Here is a 24,174-nt window from a genome sequence, read left to right on the forward strand (position 1 = left end):
GGTAGAGAAGAACCACAAGAACAAAGAAGAGAAGAACCAGAAGAAAAAAGAAGAGAAACTCCAGAAGAAGATCAAAAAATATATCAGAAGCGAAGATTCCAAATACATTTGCTAAAGAGATATGACGATAATGTCTGCCTCACATACAAAGAATGTGCTGAAAACAAAGACAAGAAAAACTGGATAGAGGCTATAAACGAAGAGAAAGAATCGTTCAAGAAAAATGAAACATGATCTCTGTTAGATAAAGAAATTGTTTATGGAAAAGAAACAATTACAGGAAAATGGGTTTTCATGAAATAGGTTAATAGAAAGTATAAAGCTAGGCTAGTTCCAAGAGGATGTATGCAAGATCAAGCAAAACTGGATTTTATAGATGTTTTTAGTTCTGTTGTGTAAACCAATTCTGTGAGATTCCTGCTTACACTAGCTGCACAAGAAGATTTGATAATTATGACATATGATGTCAAAACAGTCTTTCTTAATGGTGATGTAAAAGAAAAGGTTTTGTGGGAGTTCCACAGGGATACAAGACACCTACCAAATTTGCCTGCTTAAAAAGGCACCATAAATTTCGAAACAAACTTCTTTGCAATGGAATAAGAAACTGGAAAAGTTTCTAAAAGTGGAAAACTACTCCACCTGAAATTTGACTGATATATTTACAAATCAGTTACTGAGAAGAAAATGTATCTTACTGTACATATTGACAATGACGTTCTAGTTGGAGAAGACATATGTCAAATGAAAAATCTCCTACTAAAACTGAAGAGAAACTTTGAGATTACAGTTGATGAAAAATCAACAATGTATCTTGGACCTGAAATTAATAGAATGAAATGAGGTATCTTTATTCATCAAGAAAAATATTCTAACAAAGTGGTGAACAGGTACAAAATGGAAAAATCAAACCTTTAACAAGTCCAATTTCACCACATGGAGAAACTGAAGAAACCCAGCTAATAAAGTCAAAATTTCCATAGTGTGGAGTGATAGGAAGCACAATTAGTATTTTACTTGAGTAAATGAAATGTCAGCAACATTTATAGATAATACTTTAACCAGTTATACTTATAATGAGACAAATAAGTTTTGTTTAGATCTATGAGCTATTTATCTTTGTCTATAGTAACCCTGGTTTATTTATAGCAAATCATTTTCAGCGTGATTACAGCATTCATGCTGAAACTCCACAGTATACGGCAATGAAAATTTGTAACACACTGAACGAAAGTTAATTGCCTAGTATAAATTTAGAAACACCAAAAAATATCATAAATGAGAAACTAGCACAGAATATTACTATTCCGTAGAAGAATTTATGAATGATGACCTGAAAATTTGAGCAGGAGAGAGAAGTACTTAGGACTGGTAATATGTAAAACTTTGTTATGTATTCAGAAAAAGTATTAGTTGCATATTAATTACATATCCAGCACGTTATATTTTATTAATAATACTACAAGAAAAATTATGTTAATGTTTTGACAAGTCTGCTGTAGATTATGTCAGTGAGTTGAAAATGTATGTTATGAGACAATAAACTTCTGTTTTATTCTTGTAAAACTAGACTGGACTTGGCATACACAGTGAACTATGAAAGCAGAACATTGAGTAATCCAAATCCTCAACATATAAAGAAGTAGGCACATTGATGAGAAGTATTATTTAATCAGTGATGAACTAAATCGTGACTGATTCAACATACAATACTGTCAATTTCAAGAACAACTTGTTGACATTCTAACTAAACCTCTCCTAAGTATTCCTTTTGAAAGATTGGAAGATAAGTTGACATTTGACTGAAAGTAAAATCTTTTGTTTGTTTTTATTAATTCAGTGACTATAGTGAAAACTGTTTTGTGAAATATCATATTGTTTTGTTTAAGAGAGTGTACTGAAATTTACAAAGATCATAGTTAAAAAAATAATCTGTATGCATTAATGTAAGATCTGTGCTGGTTGCTGTTCATAATAATATATGAAGATTCTCATTCTTTTTGGTATTGTGGTTTTGTGTACTCTCTTAAAATACAAATAAAAGACAATCCCCAGAATTTTCCAAGCTAATGTGACAAGATATCCCCTGAGTTAACTGTAGGCCTAAGCTGCCAGTGCTGTAGATCACTCGAACAAAATAGCGTACCCAGAAGCCGGAACAAAGCAGATGTCAAATCTGTCTGCAAGAAGGGTAATAGAAGTGATTCACAAAACTACCATCCAGTATCCTTGACATCCATTTGTTGCAGAATTCTAGAACATATTTTAACTTTTGACATAATGAGGTATCTCAAATACATGTAAACTCCTCCATGCCAACCAGCACTGATTCTGAATAAATTGGTCAGGCAAAATACAATTTGTGCTTTGCTCACATAATATCCTGAAAGCCATGGATCAAGGCAACAACGTAGACAGAGTATTTCTTGAATTCCAAAAAGTATTTGTTTCAGTACCAGCTTATTATTGCGAGCAGGATCATATGGAATATGATTATGTCAGTTGATTACGGAGTTGTTGGTAGGGAGCTAGTAGCAAGTCATCATGGATGAGGAGTCATCAGTAGATGTAGAAGTAACTTAGGCTGTGCCCCAGGGAAGTATATTGGAATCCTTGCAGTTCATGCTGTGTATTAATGACCGGGCTTGTGGACAATTTTAACAGCTTCAACCATTTTGCAGAGGATGCAGTGATCTATAATGAAGCAGCTGAATAAATATTCAGTCAGAGCTTGATAATGCTTTAGTCATAAATAAGGAAAAATGGTACAGATGAATTTCCTTAACATTAGAAGTAGAGCTAGAAGCACCATAAAAGCTGCGTTAGGAAACTATGCTATTGTGCAAGCTCCATCCACAAAATTTCTAACCATATGAGTGGATGACAGTGTGGTTACTCAAACATGGAAAAAAATCCCTGAGAATTCCAGATGTGAGCAGAAAGATGGATAATGTTCCAGTGTGTGTGCATGATCAATAATAATGCAAAGCGAGAAATGCAGTCCAAATGGTTGGGCACAAACTAACCATTTCCTCTGATGTACTGACACTGTACGGAACTTTGTTGTTGTACAAGGCACCTGCAGCCGCAGCCAGTAAACTTGAAATCTTTTGAGAACAAGGCCCTGTTGTGTCAAGCAGGGTTAGTGTGAGTGTATGATAATGCCATATTCATTACTCGAGAGAGATGCCATTGTTGAAGCATTCGTTCACACTGGATCTTTTGTGAAAACAGAGAATATGTTCCATGAGAAATTTCTAGGGCATTCTATTGCAGCATAAAGCACTATACAGGAACTGAATGAAAAATAGTACCGTATAGGACTGGTTCAAAATGCTCACCGAAACAGATCATCACCTGTCTGGGCATTTGAATTAATGATGCAGATGCAGGAGATCATAACAAGAAGTCCTTGAAAGTCAACCAGGAGATTGAATCAACATGTTTATATGAGTGAGAGAAGTTGCAGACGTGTTGTAAGGGGACTGAAGTTAAAACTGTACCCAGTAAGCGTTCTGCAAGAACTGAAGGAGCCTGACCAGCAGAAGAGACTGAATTTCTGTTCATGGCTGTTGAGAAATGTTGCCAGAAGTGTCTTCGAGCCACTAAGGCTCATCATGACTGATGAGGCATGGTTTTACCTATCTGGGTACTACCTGAATTCCCAAAACAACCAGTATTGGTTGAGATAAAATCTTCATGCGATCCTCCAGGTACCCTTGCCTCACGAGAAGATTGGAGTTTGGTGTGCCATTTCCCACACGAGTTGTGGGGCCCATATTCTTTGAGATGACAGCGAACAGTGACGTGTATGTGGGAATCCTGGAGGAGTTATATTCAAACTTGACAGAAGAGGTGCATTAGTGATGTTCACGGGTCAGTTTTAAGAGCTGCACCTTTATTTAAAGAATTTAAAATAATGACACCTTTTGGTTTATACATATATGAATGTTTGTGCTTTCTGAAAACTCATTAAGAATTTTCAACAGTAAACAACCAGATTCATAACTGCAGAACAAGAAACAGAAATGACTTTCACAGAGTCCCCACAAATAGCCCATAAAAAGTGTGCATTATCAACCAAAAATACTTTATAGTGCACAGCCTGCTACAATCAACAAAAATCGAAGAATTTCATAAATTAAAAGTAGAGCTAAAACAGTTTTTAATAACTAACAGCTTTTTCTTGACGAATATCTGAATATGAAACAGTGGAATTATTTACAGATAGTGATGTAAGATGATTGTAGTTTCGTATAAGATTGTAAACAACTTAGACATAAGAAATTTCATTGTAACTAGCCCTGGCTATGATTTGACTATCCATAAAATATAAATTGTTAACAGATAATAAGTAAGCTGAATTGAATTGACCTGGTAAAACTTGTTGCCTATGCCTACAATATCAGTAGTTAGAGTTGGAATTACTCAGTACGTAGGCCTATAAATACCTGGCTTTAACAATTGGTGAGGATATGAAATGGAAAAATCACATAGGCTCAGTTGTAGATGGAGTAGACAGCACACGTTGCTTTAACGGTAGAATACTACAGAAATACAAACGTCTGCAAAGGAGAATTATTACAAAACGCTCGTGTGACCCATGTTAGAATATCAGACTACTCTTAAAATATTCCTCAAGTATGTGGGACCTGCATTAACTACGACTAACAGTGGGTACTCCACGTGTACATAGAAGGGCAGCACAAATGGTCACAAGTTTGCTTGGCCCATGGGAGATCGTGATGGAGATGAAGAGAAAACTGTGAGATGCAAACTATCTTCAGAAAGCCTATATACGAAATTTGTGTCATGAATCTAGGAACATATTACAGTAGTCTACATATTGATGCCAAAGGGATTATTAAGGCAAGATTAGATTAATTACAGCTCGCACAATGTCGTTTAAGTAATCATTATTCCCATGCTCGATACTTGAGTGGAATAGGAAGAAACCTAATAGCGAGTGAAATGGGAATTAACTCTTTGCCATGCACTTCATAGAGTTTCACAGAGTACAGATGTAGATGTGGAGCAACTACTGGACATTCCAAGCGATTCATACATTTAGTTATGTGCTACTGTTGACAAATTGTTGCAGGTAGAGGCTTGCTGTTTCCTATTGCCGCACGCGTTTTCCTTACCTACGAGTGGCCCAAGTATGACGGTGATGAGGCCGTTGATAACCATGTACAGCCCGTAGGCGGCAGGGAACCGCTCGAGGCTGCAGTACTCCGCGACGGTGAGGGACAGGTTGACGACCATGGCGCCCCTGAAGAAGCCCACGACGCCCGACATGATGGCGAGCCACGTGAACCCCGTCACAGACACGAAAGCTGCGGACGACACAACACAACCCAGATGAAATCACTCTCTATGGGCGACGGAATTTAATCAGCGAAGGAATGATTAGGTATGGTATTAAAGCATAGGAAGCTTTTGGGGTAGGAAATAAGATTTCTGTAATTAGTGGTTAATTTTTATAAATTTTATGTGTGATGCAAGGGCAAACGAGAGATCCAAAATAATAATTGAATATATACAGGGTGATTCACGAAGGTATGCAGATATTTTAATATGTTATTCTACAAGCAAAACTAAAGAAAGAAATTCATGTAACCATAGGTATGCAAATGTTTGGTTACGGAATTATGGATAATAAAACATTTTGCCTGAAATTGAGCAACTTCACTAATAAGAAATTATTATCGCTGTACAAGGTTAAAGAAAAGCACAATTTCAATTTATTTTGTTGTTATTAATCTGGTGAATATAATAAAACATGTCTCAGACGTGTATCCGCAGTAGTTTTCCAGAATATCCAGAGAAGCAAAGAAGTAACTTCGTAAAAATTTTAATTTATTAACTACTTAGCCCCATTTGTTTATTAAATTACAGACAATTGCACAAAGTTTTCAGCTTGTAAAAATGATGGTAGGGCCTAATAGCGTTAACTGAAACTCTATGGATGTGTCAGATAATCTGCTTTTATTAATACCAAACACACATGAATTCATGCTAAACTGGAAAAAACAAAACTCAGTGTTAAGGAAGTTGTACAGCGTACATACAATTTCACAATGTATTCACAATAAATGTTCCAAAACGTCTCCGCCGAGTTCAATGCTGCAGCTGCTTGTATATGAAAAGATTTTGTTGCTCATTTCAGTTTCAGTGAGTTGTTCTTAATTTCTTCCATTGCATTCATAATGCGAGCAAGTAATGTCTTAGGTGTATTGACTTTGTCCTCATAAACTATGTCTTTCATCCATCACCATACACAAAATTCCATTGGTATTGAATCGGGCAATCTGGGTGCCCACAGACGTGTAGCACCACGATCGATCCATTTCTGGGGAAAATGTTCATTTAAATGATTAGTAACGGCGTTGATGAAATGTGGAGGCGCGCCGTCATGTTGAAAATACATTTGCAATTGCGTCGCAAGTGGAACATCTTCGTGCAAGAGGGGCATTTCTTCCTGAAGGAATTGTAAGTACGTCTCGCCAGTTACACGTCCTGAGAAAATGAATGGTCCAAAAAAAGGTGTGTTGATTATACCACACCACATATTTATGATAAATCGCTGCTAGAAATTGCGTTGCACTATTGCATGTGGGTTTGCTTCAGATCATTCGTGCTCGTTATTTAAACTGTTTAAACCATCTGGAGTAAACTGTGCCTCATCTGTAAATAAAATGTATTTGAGTAACTGCCGATTGTTATTCAAGCAATTTCACAACTCCAAGCGAAGAGCAGGATCTCCCCGATATAAATGATGCACTTTTTGATATGGTAGGGATACAGATTATTGTACTTCAGTTAATGCCATACCTTACATTGTGAAATGCCTAATCGTTGAGAGATACGTCGCGTATCCGGGCTACGTTGAATAGTATCCATAGTATCCTCATCATTGTCTTCACGTATCGAGCGCTCGTACTGATTATGAACACTAGGTAGAGAACATGTCTCCCGTAACATTCAAAGTACTCCACTAGTGGTTCGTGCATTCGGAATCCTCCGAGTTGGATAACGTACGCAGTTTTCGTTAAATGCAGCCTTAGCATTACCATCACATTTGCCATAAATAAACACCACATCGGCGTATTCCTCTGTCGTAAATTTTAAAGGCATCCCTATTTTATAAATAATCTACAGGCTACAACACTTACTATGTGGTTTCGCTTAAATGTAGTTGTTATTATGTTCCTTCACTGAACAATATACAAAAATTCGTTTCAAGGTTAGGAAACAACGGAAACAACTCACTAACGGTTGTCAACAAAGACATAAACGTTTCTACATTCTGCAGATACACGTTTGGGACGTGTTTTATTAGATTCGAAAGACCAATGTCCGCCCCCAGTAGTTGAGTGGTCACCGCGACAGTGTGTCAATCCTAAGGGCCCTGGTTCCATTCCCGCCTGGGTCGGAGATTTTCTTCGCTCAGTGACAGGGTGTTGAGTTGTCCTAATCATCGTGATTTCATCCCCCATCGACGCGCAAATCGCCGAAATGGCATAAAATCGAAAGACCTGCACGCGGCGAAAGGTCTACCTGACGGGAGGCCCTAGTCACACGACGACCAGACCAATAATAACAAAATAAATGGAAATCGTGCTTTACTTGAACCTCGTACAGTTTGAGATGGCTTCATATTAGCGAAGTTGTTAAATTTCAGACAACGTCTTTTATCAGCCATAAGTAAACATTAGCGGTCCTATTTTTACATGAACTTTTTTTTTAGTCTTACTGGTAGAATAACATTTTAAAATATTTGCATATCTTCGTGAATCACTCTGTATATGTATAGAGGTATTTACCCATAATTTTTGAGTATCATTATTTCATTCAATTAGGAAGGTTATAATTTTCGCCAACATAGCGTTTTCCATTAAAAGTAAGCCCTTGTTGGAACTTGCTCGCTAATGGATACACCAGAGAGGCGGCTTCAGCTGTTAAGAGGCGTCAGTGTCGGCAACCTGACGGGTTTAACCAGCTTTTCCAGAGTGGCGGCTGTAGGAAGTAGCACCTCTCTGAACTTTTTCTTTTGAGTTCGGAGGTTTTCAATTGCACCCAAAGCTAAAGGTCGTCTTATTTGTTTGTTCGATCCTCTACAGGAAACACGAGTCTTCTACGGTTAGTACAGTCAGTGTGTTCGCTACATGGACTAAGCTTTGGTGCCATGTTGCAGCAGTTTACGAAGTGCGTAAGGGCTGAGAAGGTCAGGAAAGGTGTCACTTTTGTCGAACAAAACAATTTACGATCTTGTTGCTCTCTACTTTTGACATTTAGATATACCGGAATTACGATGATAACTCGCAATTACGACTACATTTGGGCCAGAAACGCCATTCTATTACCGTGTACCATCACTAGGCAAAATCTTTTTTCGGCTTCAGTTATCATATTTGATTTCTGTATTAGTATGTACTGACGATCCAAAACATTGCGACCACCTGCTTAACACGTTGACAGTTGGGTGGCCGCCAGCGGACACAACAGAGATGTACAGCGTATCTTTGGATCAAATACATGGTTTCAGAGACGTTTTCAGGGCTCCAAAATGTATTATGTATACTTCAAGACTGAAGCAACGATTGCAAACTTATATTAATGCCGGGACTCATGCCTGATTCTCCTACTCACTGCGCAGATGCGCTAACCACTACACAACACCTTGCCACAGTGGCTTTGCACAACTGCTCGAGCCACCCTCGCACGCCTCCCTCCTCAGTTCAAATTCTCATTCACGCCTCAGCCCACTTGGTTTTCTCCCTAAACTCAAACAGCATAATAGAGGAACTCCAGCTGCGTTGGAATAGCACCTCGCCATGGACTGAAGTGGGGGATCCTTCAGTCTGGCTATATACATCATAGACGTTTGAGACTAAAAAGGTATCTGGAACCATACAACTTCATTTGAGTAAAGCACCTATGTGTGGGTTTCAGGCAGAATCCCCCGTTTCGTTCGATGCTAAAGTGCTGTTGCAATACAAATGGAAAGACTCTGCAATGCTGCTCCAGATTAGGAGGAATGCCAAGTAAGCTGAAGCCTGAATTGGAATTTGGATTGAGGACGGAGGTGTGCTAGGGTGCTATGTGCACTTGTGCAAAGCTATTGTGCCACGTTGGAATACTGGTTGGCACATCTGGCTAGAGAGCAGGAGACCTGGTTTCGAATCCTGGTCTTGGTACAAATTTTCATTCGTCGCTCCAGCCTGCATGTATACATCATATCTTTGATTAGTATGCAAAGTTGCAAAATAAAGTTCTAAACTTCGACCAAGATATTGTGCCTGATCTTCTGTACAGCAGCATCAACGCAGTTAAGAAATACAAATCAAAGCACAGTGTAGCACTGTAGACTGTACTAAACATAGGAGACCGTGGGGCATTCAGTTGGCACACGTTGTCAGGCATTAACTTATACTGTGCTTGCCGGCGGCAGCTTCGTGACAGTTGACATGTTAACAGCGCCTTGGTCCTCCTTTGGGACGCAATAAAGAAGCGATTCTGCGAGGAATGCATTCCACAAGGCGTTGGTAGGTTTCTGGTCATATGATGTACCAGGTGCCAGTACCCAGCAATTACCGTAAATTATGAGTTGGTGATTTGTGAGTGCAGAGCTGGCGACCGATTGCGTCCCAGATGTGTTGTATCAACTCAGGCGAGACTGGTGACAGAAATATGAACATGAGTTCACTATAATGCTCCTCAGACCACTGTAATGTGATTCTCGCTTTGTGTAAAGGACAGTTATCCTGCTGGAAGATGCCATGACCGTCGGGAAGACATGAAACTTGAAGGGATGCAGATAGTCCACAATAATGTTCATGTAGCCCACAACTGTCATGGCACTGCCAGTTACTACCAGGTACCCAGGTGAATGTCCTCCATAGCATAGTTCTACCCCCACTTGCGCACATCATGAGACAAGGTGCATGTTTCGAGCAGCCATTCACCTGGATGACGGCTAACCCGAACACAATAATCGAGCTGATGTAACAAAGAATTAGGCGATATATTTCCGTTGATCCATGGTCCAATTTTGATCATTCAGTGCCCACTGTTATTGATAACGTCGTTGAGTCAACATGGGAATATGTAGGAGTCATCTGCTGGAGATCCCCAGGTATAACAGTGAGCTCTGAACGGAACGCTATCACGTACTTGTGTTTGCACCAGCACAGTGCTCTGTCGACATGTCTGTCACTGATCACAACCTACTCTACAGTGTGGGCAGGCTCCGACCTCCATGTTCTGTCATGAGGCGCTAAAGTTTAACTTCTTGTCATCTGCTCATAGTCTTCAAACACTTTATATTGATAGTCAATACAGCACCTAGCGAACAGCCAGCTTCCTTCGCCGTTTCTAAGAAGGTTTTTCCCAGTCCGGGGATGTAACAATTTACTCCGTCAGAGTCGCTCAAGTAAGTGGATTTCCCCATTTGCGGCCAGGTAGCACAATCACTCTGTGTAGGGCGTTAAAAAGAATGGGGTACGACGGTCGTGCAGCTCCTCATTATCCAACATTTCTACAGTCCATGCTCACACAAAGCTTGAGATCGTCTATAGAATGACGCCGCTGTACAGTGGATGAATGGAAACGAGTGACGTGATGTTATGAATCACGCAGCGGTGTTTGCGTAGAGTTGTCAGTGCTAACAGACAGACCACATTTCGTGAAACAACTGCAGAAATCAGTGTCGGATGTGCGACGAACGTATCCGTTAGGGTAGAGCGGCGAAATATGCATTTCCATAACAGCACAACATATCCTGGAGCACCTCTCCTGGGCTCGTGACCATATCGGTTGGACCCTAGGCGACTGAGAAATCGTGACCTGGTCAGACGAGTTCCGATTTCAGTTGGTAAGAGACGATGGTAGGGTTCGAGTGTGGCGCAGACCCCACGAAGCCAAGGACCCAAGTTGTCGACAAGGTTTTGTGAAAGCTAGTGGTTGCTCCATAATGGGGTGGGCTATGTTTACATGGAATGGACTGCGTCCTCTGATCCAACTGACTGGAAGAGGTTATGTTCGGCTACTTGGAAACCATTTGCAGTATTTATTTAATTTATTTAATCGTGTGGCTAGGGCCCTCCTCTGGGCGGGATGTTCGCCAGCTGCCGGTCTTGCAATTTGACGCCACTTCGGCGACCTGCAGTCCATGAGGATGATAGGATGATGATGAGGACAGCACAACACCCAGTCCCTGGGCGGAGAAAATTCCCCGACCCAGATGGGCTCAGAGGACACAATCGGTCACGCAGACCATTCAGCTACCAGGGGCGGACAGCCCATTTACAGTTATTCATTAACTTTATGTTCCAAACAATGATGGAATTTTTATCAATGATAATGCGTCGTGTCACTGAGCCGCAATTGTTCACGACTGGTTTGAAGAACGTCCTCGACAATTCGAGCGAAAGAGTTGGCCACCCAGATCACTTGACGTGCACCGCATCGAACATTTAATTCAAGAGGTCAGTTCGTGCACAAAATCCTATACCGGAAGCACTTCCGCAATTTTGAACAGCTGTAAAGACAGCAAGGCTCAATATTTCTGCAGGGGCTTCCGTTGACTTGTTGAATCCTTGCCACGTCGAGTCGCTGTACTGCACTGGCCAATAGGAAGCCCGAAGCGACGTTGGGAAGTAATCCATGACATTTGACACCTTATGTGTTAAGTGCACTCTGTCATAAAGCACCAGTCTGTGAAGCAGCGATCTGTGGACAATAACTGCAAACTGCAAATGGCTTGGTCTGCTGAGAGTCCCGGTCTGAACCCAATGGAACACTTTAGGGATAAGCCTGAGGGTCGACTTCGCTCCAGAACCCAGTGACCAACGTCGCTCTCTTGTCTGGTTCGGCTCTTGAGGAAAAATGAGCTGCCACTCCTCCACAGACAGTCAAACACCTCATCGAAAGTGTCCCCAGATTTGAAACCATTATAAATGAGAAGTGTGGACACACCCCAATTTAGTGTCCACTAATAGCAGATTCAGAAGGATGTAGGTTGCAGTAGGTACTGGGAGATGAAGGAGCTTGCACAGGATAGATTAGCTTGGAGTGCTGCATCAAACCAGTCTCAGGACTGAAGACCACAACAACAATAGGTGTCTGGATACTTTGATCAGATAAGTTATTCTTTAAAGTGTAGCCTATTACTGAGCATTTTCATTGTTGACACAGTTCTCAGTCAGAGATCATTCGTGAGTACTGTTCAGTTTTCATCCCGGCCAGACGTATGTCGATGTGAGTAAGAAAAATGTCTTTTTCCTGTCATCTTGGGAAATGGATGACTGCTAAGTAGAAGCACTACGGAGGATTATTCTCAACGCCTTTGATGTTTCGGAAGGTGGCTGCGCACAAACTACAACTCATGCAGAAAATAGGCATATCAGAGGATGTGTCATCTGTTCCAGTTTTTAACTCATATTACTGGTGCTCAACAAGGCCACTGTTCGTGATGTGCCAAACGCCTGTACGATATCAAAGTCTTATTGTACACATTGCAATGCGTCACGTTCACGATCAGTGACCACATTAATTATCATTCCTTGTAACTTTTCCAAATTAAGCGGCAGTGGAGGAAGATACGCGCAGTCTTTGACACAAACTCATGAGTAGAAATCACATGGAGCTAAGTCAGGTGACCGCGGGGGACCAATGAAGAAGAGGATAGTGTTGACGGGAAGCATGTCCAGTCCAACGCTGCGACAGTTCGACGCTGAAGCAATCACAAACGCCTGAAAGCAACTGTGCTGGAGCAACATCTTGTTACAAGATAAAATCTCCACTGTCTTGCACTGGTAGTGACATAAGCCACTGCTACAGCTTGCCCAGGTACACGAAACCAATGGTAATTTACTCCGCAAAGAAAAATGTTCCACAAAGTTTTGCAGAGCCTGTGGCACAACAGACATTAACTTTAGGTATTCCACAATTAACATGCGAATGCTCTGTGCTGTAAAATAGATATTACTATAATTCACCTTTATAGACACAAGCAGCGAATATTTGTCTCCGCCGGCCGGAGTGGCCGAGCGGTTCTAGACGCTTCATGTGGAACTGCGCGACCGTTACGGACGCAGGTTCGAATCTGCCTCGGGCATGGATGTGTGTGATGTCCTTAGGTTAGTTAGGTTTAAGGGACTGATGACCTCCGCTGTTAAGACCCATAGTGCCCAGAGTCATTTGAAGCATTTTGAATTTGTCACTGGAAAACAACTGCTGTGAAAGACGGTCTTCTATCAGCCTCCACTACAAATCATTACAAAAATTTGAACGAAGATCATTCTCCGGAGCAGTCAGTGCAAGCAACAACTACAACAGAATGCTTTAGACAAGTGACTGCAGTATCAGCAGTTCCCTCCCCGCACGTGCCGTCGATTTTTTCAGGCTCCTGATGAATAATAACTGCACACTGTGGACCTTCTCCGCTTACAGCCCCGACCGGTATGTTTTCTCTGCACCACGTAAACAGTGAGTCATATGAAAAGTGTTGAACCATCTATGGGCTGTTTTGTCTGTTAGAGCTTTTACCTGATATTTCTTATGAAACTGTTGCTGAAGCATCGCAAGTGATTCAGATTTGGCGAATTCTCACGTTTAGTGAATTCTGGGACAAAAGGCACACACTGGTCTATTATGCGGCGTATTCTGACGCTCCTGCTGACTGGTGGTGCTCTCTACAACGACGCCATGGGGCACATCACGAATAGAAACTTAGAGAGATACACTAATCACTGATAAGTGTCTGTTTTCTCTACGTCTTGTAATTTTCATGCAGTCAGCTTCGGAAGCCCGGAAATTACTTACCAATAACCACGTACCGAGGATCAGACAGGAAAAAGGGGGGGGGGGGGCAGGGAAGGGCAGGGCGTGAGCGAGTTCTGGGAGTACTCATATTATCAGCGCAGTGAAAGACGAAATAGTTTTGAAATTTTACTACAGCTAGCTGCCCCTGGCTACACTTACTACAAATCAATATCAATTCAATGATCTAGTGATACTGAATTGATACGGCTCTTTCTTTGTTTGGACAGGCTACTAGTTGAGCTTGTGGGGGAAAAAAAGGTCTGAGTCGAGCAGGAGAGTGGATCTCGAGACAGCTGCCACCCCTTGCAGTCACCAGGCACGCCATTGCTCAAATACACCGGGAAAAACAAATGTGACAGAGCATCAGGCGTAAAATCTAAACGTGTGTTGAGTATATTATCTAAATACCGCAGTGATGTCCGCCTGCTTAGATGCTGGCACGGTAGCTCAGCGTGTTCGGTCAGAGAGCCCGTTGGCCTTTGTAATAAAAAAACTGAGTGGAAGGATCAACCACCGAACTTGAATAGGATGTCTTGCGACGTCCGCAACGACCAAACACAACGATAAAAAAAAGGGTGGGTGGTAACGTGCTTACCTCCCATGCAAGTGGGCCCGGGTTCGATTCCTGGCCGGGTTGGAGATTTTCTCCGCTGTTTGGAGTGGGTGTTGTGTTGTCCTCTTTATCACTTCATCCTCACCACCGGCGCAACTGGTGTGCGTCGAATGAAATCAGACATGCACTTGGCGGCTGAACTTCCCTGGATGGGGCCTCCCGGCCAACGATGCTGTATGCTCATTTCCATTTTTATCCAAACTGATATGAAGAACCTGCTTCTTGAATTGAATGAGAGACAAAAACAAGATGTTTCAGATGACTAGGCATACGTAGGACTCACAGTCTGTTTAATGTCCTTTTTTCCAGATGTACTTGTTGGACGAAATTTTGTGAGAGGCATTTTTTTAGTGCTAGCATGTGAGGCATCACGCTGCGAAGCCCGAATGCGCGAATTTCGCTTCACCCTGTAAATAAATGGCTTTCTTTTCCACATTTATTTGCCATTTGTAGTGATGTCTCGTGGTAATGATGGGAGCTACGCGTTGGTCAACTACTGAGGAGGCGGCATCTGACGGGAAAAGCAGTAAACAGCCGCCACAACTCAAGAGAACAGCGAAGCTTGATCAGAATGCACTCCAGCGGTCGAAGAAGTTTATGTACTTGATTAATAACAAAGAAGAGAGAAAAACTGAGGTGGTGATTTTGATGTTTAAGATGGTTCACGCAGTCTCCGCCACTCGACTACAACACACAGGAAATTCATACAACCATTTAAAACTGTCGCAAAAATCATTAATTTGGGATTTTAATCAACTAGCGCTTCACTTTAGCTTGAATGTTTGTTGTATACATGAATGGTCCCAGGAACAATGTTGTATAAGGGTTTTTGGACAAGCTCAGCTATACACACAGTATTGTTGTACATCATCGCTGGAGTCGATTGGTGCCATAGTAACGAGCTTTCGAAAATTAGCTACCCTAGAATAATGTTGTATATCGCGAAAAGGTGGCCAACGTCAGCTAAATCAATATTTCTCCTCGTGCAACAAACAAGGGAAAAACGAAAAATCCTCACGGATAAATGGTTACAGAATGTGGGAAAGAAGCTGCATAATGACGGAAAACCACACACAACAGCAAAAGGTCATAATATAGATGGGAAATCATCTTCAGTTAAGGGAAGTGTGAAAACATCGTATATCACTTATGATATTGAGTCTTTATAAGGGTCCTGCAAGCTGATTGCAGAGCATTTTCACGTTCAAAGCAGTGCTTTTACCTCTACATATTATTTTCTGTAAACTTGTTAAATCTTGCGCGGTTGAATGGAAGTACATTTACGTCTGCTGATTGACATGTTGCGCATGATATCGTGTGATCTAGTATTAGACAACTATCCTAATGAGACATGTTATTATGTATCATAGTGAACCGTGGCTGGATCGTGTTATGATTTGCATTAAACGTTGGTTGCTAATCTGTGATTAGTCTCCTGCGGTTATCGCGATTATGCTGTTATCCTCTCTCTCTGCGAGTCGCAGCAGCAGATTGTATCGATATTCACAACCTTGTACTATCTTTGGCCTCGCGCTTATAGTTTCCGGCTGCGCCGTGTGCGGGCAGTTGGTCGGTTGTCGTGGAGCAGCGAGGAAGTCTGTGTGACACGTGTATGGCGGGGGCCGCTGGCGGCGTCCACGTGCAGTCGGAGTGTGAGGTGCTGTTCCCATTGCTACGAGGTCCGTGGCTCTCCGATCCCGGACACAAAAGTTGAGTCTTTACTTAATCTACCAGCCAGCTCCCAACTGTTCACATTGTGTCGTTTGAATTTCGTTGTGGGCTGTTGGGACATTCCCGCGAACAACAACGTGTGTTTTCAAGTTAGCGAAATTCTAGCCACCCTCCTGTGGAGTTTAACTTAACTTGATTATTTTGGAAATGAAGTGCACCAGCGGAATCTTCTGCCTTGTGGCCGTTAACGTTCCGCTTACCTCCCTGGCTGTTGACGTAAATTCAGGCAGTGTATTTTCCTCGTCGTGTTGAGGCTTTCCAGCACGGTGTGTAGTTTGACAGCCGAATGTGTAATTAGTTGTGGGCGCAGGTAACTTCTCCGTTGTTCCATTGAACTCCCTGCTGTGTGCTGGTCGGGTGGAGCGGAAGTTATCCTGTCGCTTGGTTCGTTGGCTGTCTGTCGGTTGGATTGCCGCCGGATTGAGAATTGTTGGGTCGATTGCCTGTCTTACCTAAGCGAGCGTTAGTGTTTGAAATCCAGGCCGTCCCTTGGAAACTTCTGAGCGCTGTTTCACGTGCTGCCTTTTCTTATTTGTCCTTGTTGTTTGTTTATGTATGGCTTCTAGCTGATTTTAAATTAAAGTTGTTTTGCCGTTAAGGCGTGAGACTGTTTGGGCCTTCAGCCTAATTTAGAGAAATGTTTTAAGATGACGCCTTATGCCTTTTAAAATTCAAATTCTTGTTTTTGAGTCTTAAGTGATTGGCCTTCAGCTGGTTTCAGATTACAAATGTTTTGCCCTTCAGGTGCAAGACTGAGTGGCGCATTTATACGGGAATTAAGTTCTAGAATTAATGTTCGGTTTGCTCTGTTTTTAATGTTTTCTTTACTCTTGTAATGTTTGTCAAATGAATAAAGTATGTTCGAGTGCAACTGACAGCCACTTACTTTGGCCCCTTTCCACAAATTAAACTACCTGTCCTGTCCTGAGGGTATACCAGGGGATCTCACATAGGGTATTGCTATGGCGGTTATTATTATTTCAGGATCGCACATGTAGTCCTGAAGCCGTCTCGCTCGGCATCTACGCCTGTCTCGGATAAAGTTCTGCGGACAGCCACGGTTAGCAGTGGCTGGTGGGAGGCCCCTCGGCTCACCTGACCGGGCGACGGCCGACGTGATGCAGCCCAGCATGTACATGTTGCGCGCGGAGAGCTTGCAGAGCGCCGCCAGCCACGGCAGCACGAGCCTGGCCACCACGTCGGTGGCCGCCGCGACCGACAGGCACGTGGCGATGTCGCCGCCCTCCAGCCCCTCCGTGTTCAGGAAGAAGGGCATCAGCGTGAAGAAGTTGGCGTCGCTCAGGAAGGAGACGGCCAGCCCCAGCGCGATGTTCACGTAGGTGGGGTCGCGCAGCAGGTCCAGCTCCAGCGCCTCGGCCGCCTTGCGCAGCCACTTCCTGGAGCGCGGCGCCGCCGGCTGGATCATGGCCTGCGTCGACGCGCGCATGTCCTCGCTTTCGTCGTCCGGTATGTCGTTCAGCAGCGATCGCTGCTGCTGGTAGAGCGCTGTCGTCGGCCTCGACAGCTGAAACGGAGCCAGTACCTCCAAGCTAACAATCAAAAGACCAAAGCTCTCTCTGTTGTCTAAAAAAAACGCCACCTCCAGTTTTTTAAAGAATCGAACTCCCTTGCATAAAAGATTCAAACGTCTGATTACGGTACATATGAGTTAAAAAAAAACTTTACGATTGTAGAAGGCAAATGCTAATTATACTCCTTTTATTAGACAATGCGACAAAATTGAAGACTCAGTTTCTCGGAACCCTGTAACAGTGTCTCATTACAACGCATAGACTGTACCGCTAGAAATTTCTACACCAGAAGAGTCTTGCGGTTGCTGTAACGCCTGAGGGTTAGGCAACTACTTCGACACCCGTTGGGAGGGGTTTGCCGACATTCAGGCTCTAGAGCAGCCTTCAGGCTGAATTGCTGTCGAAGTTTCTCGTAGGTATATTTTAAATACTTACAAAAATCTTGCGAGGAAGGTACCGATGGTGTTGCCAAACTGGGGGGTCTCAGAGCAACCTTTACAGTTTTATTCACGCATATGTTAATGTTGTACTCCAGCGCAATCAAGACGCAGAGGTGCGTAAAACATTACGAAAATTCAGTCCGGAACCGCGCGACTGCTACGGTCGCAGGTTCGAATCCTGCCTCGGGCATGGATGTGTGTGATGTCCTTAGGTTAGTTAGGTTTAAGTAGTTCTAAGTTCTAGGGGACTGATGACCTCACATGTCAAGTACCATAGTGCTCGGAGCCATTATGGAAAATCATAATACCCTTTGCTCCTTTGGTTCACATTCATATTTCTTCGAATAGTTTTGAATGGTCGCTAGTGGTTACAACCTGTACACGAGAGCAATAATTGCGGCTACGATGCACTCCAAACTGATATTCAGTGCGGATGCAACCTCACAGTGTCCTTAAAGGAGGGTTCAAACGTCCGAGGGTGTCAGCTGTGCTAAAATGTTGCCAAGAACATCATCGTGTTGCTCATCGCACTGCGAAATGTCGATTAGATCGAGAAATATATGCGAATGAAAGACCCAGTGAAAGGGGTGGCTTCATTGATACCCGTTATGCCATCCCCTGAGGCCTTCTCGTACCGACTCTGAGCGGCGGTGTGTCTGGAACGTTTTCCTCGGCCATCCATAGGAAAATCACGAGATTTCTAGACTTAGAGCCGCGGTTCTAATCTCCATCGTAGAGACTTCAAAAGAAATGGTGAAATTTGGGTAAGAGGAGCACTGGCGACCTTCTAAACGTGTGACAGGTCGACGATTGCGTTGGGCAGAATTGTGTTGAAATTTGGTGCCAAGGTGACGTCATTAACCCACATTACAGCTCATATGTACTTACGAGCTGCGGCTTTATATTTTTATTTATTTCCTGCATGTGACGACATGTTGCTGTTTGACGCGTCGTCGACCTCAAGTGTGACGTCGCAGGTCGCCACGCTTTTGCACCATTATAGAGGAACGCTGTAGGCTCCTTTAAGTCAAATTTCGAACTTTGGCCTAAGCGTCGCAATGGGAGGCAGTTACGGGGTTTCGAAAAAGTGATCCATTAATTCTTTCGCTCTGTATAGTTTTGTGTTATTCAACCAAAGACTAATTAAAAAGTTTCGAAAATCTTTGAAATTACATGTAAAGTTTGTTTTAGTTCGCTAAATGGTCTCATTGACAAATATTGGATAAATATAGTCTGAGCTATCTGCGGTGCACATATACACACTTTCCAACTTTCAACGCTTGTCTTAAACTTTTAACGTAATATTATGCCTTTCAGTGAGTAGGTTAAGACAGCATTTTTATTTTTTTCATTCCGTTAATAATTATAGGTAATGCAGAAAATTAAATTTTTGTCGCCTCTGAAAACTGTACTATAGGTAACCTGCGGCTGGGAGCGTGCACCGAGTACCGTGCACCACTTTAGCCCTTTAGTAGTAATGAGAGTACAGGATGCCTACCCAACAGTTCCAGGGAATACAAAATTTAGTTTTCTGCACTACATGCTGTTACTGGCATTGTTTTAAAAAATTAAAATGTCGTCATAATCTACTTGCTAAGAGGTATAATCTTTGACGCAATAAGACAAGTGTTGAACGTTAGATAGTTGTATACGTCTTTAGGCAGCGTAACTAATAGCGGGTAAATTATCCAGACTATATTTATCAAGTATTTGAGAATAAGAGCACTTGGTGACTTCCAACAAACGTAACACATAATTTCAACCTTTTTCTAAATTGTTTCATTAGTCTGTGGGTGAATAATGTGAAACTAATGACACCAACATAATTAGGGGTTTTCATCTTCAACGATGAAGGTTTTACGTGATTAACGTCAAATATTTAACACATTAACTCATTTTTGAAGTTTCAAGTAGTTTTATTTTTTATTTTTTAAAGAACTGATGATGTGGAAGTTACTGGTGATGTTTTAGTATAATTATTATTATTTTATTTTGTCATCTGAATTGAACTCATTCAGCTACCATTTTACATGTAAGGTTTTACACACTGAAGAGCAACATACACATTGGATTTAATACGCTGCACATAATCATAAACATAAAATTTCACTAGAATGTTGTTAGAAGTTTACCCGCTCTTCCAACAAAAAGACACATAAAATGATACATATTTTAAAGTTTTTCAAGCAAAGCGGTATGGTGACACACGTCAGAAACCACCAACAGACGGTGACCAGACGCTGTAGGTGTCTTGCAGCGCTGTGTCTGTCCATACAGCCCAGAAGATGTGAGTGTCATCATCTTCTTCACCATATTCACACTGTGGCGATGCTTCCAGCACCACACAACGTAGTTGCTCCCTCCAACGGCCGTGGTTGAATGTGGGCCGCCTTGTGGTGTTCGTGAGTCTTCTGGAGAATCGATTTTTCTCTTGCCAGAGGTTAGGAATCAGCACAGGTTTATTTTAGCGTAATTTTTGCCTTTGCGTTTGGAGGTCTCCTGCCATTCTGTGTTCAAATTCTCTCTCATTGCTGATTTACTAACATTTAAAAATATGTAGCTACTGATTCCACGTGTCGCCTCGCTTCTTCATAGACGACTGTTTTTATTAGTTTGTCTATTATTTCATTGTCAAGTATGCTGCAGTTTGCTTTTACCCAGCGCATGCTAACTTCCTGATTTCTATTTTTGATCTGTAACATCCGATTCATGATGACATATTCTATTGGATAGTTGGATCTTCCGTTGTGCTGATGTCTTAGTAGTTCAAACATTGGCCTGAAATCAGAAAGGATAACGAACTCAGAACTCAAGAGCTTCACGGGATATTAAAGGGCTCGAAGAATACTCAACAACTCTACTGTAATACTATTGATTTCCTTAGGGAGCTTGAATTTCATACCAGGAAACCAGCTGCTATGGCAATACTGATGATGTTCTAATGAAAAATTTACCAATACGTTCGTATCTGTCTGAGAAACATTTTTTTCAGTGTACGAATGCATGAGTCAATGTACGACTACAAGACCTCTGCGACTATACGACTGAAATTTTTCTTTCCTGGTTTCAGCTACGCAAAATAGATATACATGTTCCAGTCCTCCTAGACCATCGTCAGACTGTAATTGACCGCCATGTACTTTTGTTTACAGGGTGCGCACAAGATCACTTGATCCATAATCGTGAAGACAGGGTGGCAGGAAAGAAAAAGTGGTGGTACTGTGGCTTCCTTTGTGAGCGATACCTGTGAGTTAGGGAAGATGTACTTCGACAGCGGAAGCCTATACACAAATGTACGAGGCGTGTGAGAAAAATAGTGAGATTAACATCAAAGCGAGGGATCTGCCAACGCTGCGTTGTTCCACTTATGTAGACGGCGTATTCATTCATTCAAAATGTTCAATCCGAGTTTCAGCTACGTAAGGCTATCTCGTGATTTTTGAGAGCACCGTCAGTGAAGTTGTGTTTTTGTTGTGTGGAACGAAAACGGAATAGCGGAAGTTAGAGCAACGTTATGTCATCAAGTTTTGTGTTAAACGTGTAGATAAGGCGACTGTGACCCTTAAAAAGTTGAAAGAAACCTAACGGGAACATTCCTTACCAAGAGCACAAGTTTTTCGCTAGCACAAATCATTGTTGGAAGGCAGAGAATACGTTGAAGGTGAACCTTTCTCAGGGAGACCTTCAGCTTCAAAAACCGACGAAAACGTCGGTCGTGTCGAAGATAAGACCGACGTTTAACAATAAGAATGGTGGACGATCTGTCAACCTTAAACAGTTTCAACATAGATTAAATTTTAGCGGAAGATTTTTACATGTGAAAGTTTTGAGGCGAAATAGTTCAAAAAACTTAACAACTGAGCAGAAAGACAGTCGAAGAAATATGTGCGTTGACCTTCTTGAGAGGACTGCTAATGACGACGAATGTTTCAGTCGTGTGATCATTGGCAATGGATCCTGCATTTTTGAGTATGATCCTGTGACAAGGCAGCAAAGTGAGGAGTGGCACATTGAGACATCTCGTCGACCGAAAAAAGTTCGAATGAGCAAACCAAAGATCAAAAGAATGCTGATTTTCTTTTTTCACAGTGGTGGTACCTTGCATAAAGACTTTGTTCCTCCAGGACAAACTGACAACCAGGTCAAGGCTCAGGAAGAGGATGAATCGATTGAGACCGGACGTTGCAGACAAGCGGATGCTGTATCATGACGACGCCCCATGTCACACGGCCGCTTCCACTACGAAATTTTTGAGCCCAAAAGGCATTCCTGTTGTTCCAAAGCCCCCTCCGCCCCATTCACCTGACTCTTTCCATTTCTAGAAATTGGAAAAAAATATCTAAAAAGAACGTCATTTTGGGTCTCTAGAGAAAATTCAAAAGAATTTGACTGTCATGTTAAAAACGCCACCAGTTGAAGCCTTTCAGTTCTGGTACCAAGACTGGGAATAGCAACTCCGCCTATGCATAGATGCCGAAGGAAACTGCTTTGAAGGGAACAACACTGTTGACCGAAAGAATAAAAAATTTGGTAAACTGAAATTAGACTAATTACTTTTCTTGCATAATAGTATTTTACGTAAGTTGTAACATTCAGTTAGCGAGTTAGGCCAATAATTCGACAAACTGAGACGTTCATAGACCATAGTTTCTTGCATAAAAAATAGCCGTAGAAGCAAAGGCTGAATCAAAGCAAAGCAAGATTGACCACATCAATGCCAGAAGGAAATTTCACAAAGAAAAAAAGGGTAAAAAATGTAGCGTAGTGGACAGCCTCGCTTACTACGATGCTGACAGGGTAAAATAAATAACATGTGTTACGTGGATATTATGTATCAGTCCTATGATAACATGTTCAGAAATATGGCCTGACAATAAACTTCCCCTTTTATTCTTGCACGTCTTTCCGTAGCAGTGAAGTCTTGGGAAGTACTTGTTGCTATGTTTTTCTCATCCGTTGTACTTTGTATTGGGCGACTGGGAAAGCTAGTGGCTCCTACAACACTTCAAAGCACAGTTTTTAATGATATTGTTGTATTCTCACTTACCTCTCCCAGCAGAACGTTAATGGTTATTCATTTAATCGCATGTTCCAGATTATGAAGAACTTTTCCTTCCCCTGTGGTGCCCAGAGACTTTGATTCCATGTTATGTAATATAAAGAGATAGCGGTGAGAATGCTTGCACTGTGCATGTCAACAGGCCTCTTCGGAACAGCAGGATAGACTCGTCCAACACTCACGATGAGAAGACGTTTCTGCTCCAGTGCCTTGTTATTTTGCGTAAGTTCTACTTCTAATTTTACAGTTACATAGAGCTCTTTCGATAATTACCCACGTAGGATCAGAGCCTTCTTAGTCAAGGAGGACTGGTAGTGAGAATCTGAGAATCTTTAGGAGTGAGTTTTGGTTCGGAGTTTGCATTAAAACTGGGAGAAATCCCCCAAAAATTGGGGTTAAAACTGGAGAATGGTAACTTTTTTTAATTTAGTCCGACCGATAGTGCAACCATATCGACAGCATATTGGCGAAGCAATCGTATTCATGAAGGACAATTCGCGCCCCATAGTGTGAATGACTTCCTTCAGGATAACGACATCGCTCGGCTAGAGTGGACAGCATGTTCTCCAGACATGAACGCCATAGAACATGTCTGGGAGGGATTGAAAAGAGCTGTTTATGGACGACGTGACCAACCAACCACTGTGAAGGATCTACGCCGAATCGCCGTTGAGGAGTGGGAGAATCAGGACCAACAGCGCCTTGATGAACAAGTGCATAGTATACCACGACGTATACAGGCATGCATCAATGCGAGAGAACGTGCTGCTAGGTGTTAGAGGTACAGGTGTGTACAGCAATCTGGACCACCACCTCTGAAGGTCTCGCTGTATGGCGGTACAACATGAAATGTGAGGTTTTCGTGAGCATTAAAAAGGCAGGAATTGATGCTTATGTTGATCTCTATTCCAGTTTGCTGTGCAGATTCCGGAACCTTCGGAACGGAGGTGATGCAAAAAAAAAAAAAGGAAT

The 24,174-nt window shown here is 42.1% G+C and overlaps 1 protein-coding gene across 3 annotated transcripts in view; it reads right to left on the reverse strand.

Annotated features, from left to right (window-relative positions):
- LOC126354562 (uncharacterized) overlaps positions 1–24,174 on the reverse strand; it is a 292,093-nt gene that overhangs the window by 15,295 nt on the left and 252,624 nt on the right. For all 3 annotated transcript variants that reach the window (XM_050004305.1, XM_050004306.1, XM_050004307.1), the window contains 2 exons: positions 17,267–17,696; positions 5,145–5,336 (listed from right to left, as the gene is read on the reverse strand). In XM_050004305.1, the coding sequence (XP_049860262.1) occupies positions 5,145–5,336; positions 17,267–17,696 (622 nt within the window). The remainder of the gene's footprint in view (positions 1–5,144; positions 5,337–17,266; positions 17,697–24,174) is intronic.

This window comes from Schistocerca gregaria, chromosome 3 (genome assembly GCF_023897955.1).
Source record: "Schistocerca gregaria isolate iqSchGreg1 chromosome 3, iqSchGreg1.2, whole genome shotgun sequence".
NCBI lineage: Eukaryota > Metazoa > Arthropoda > Insecta > Orthoptera > Acrididae > Schistocerca > Schistocerca gregaria.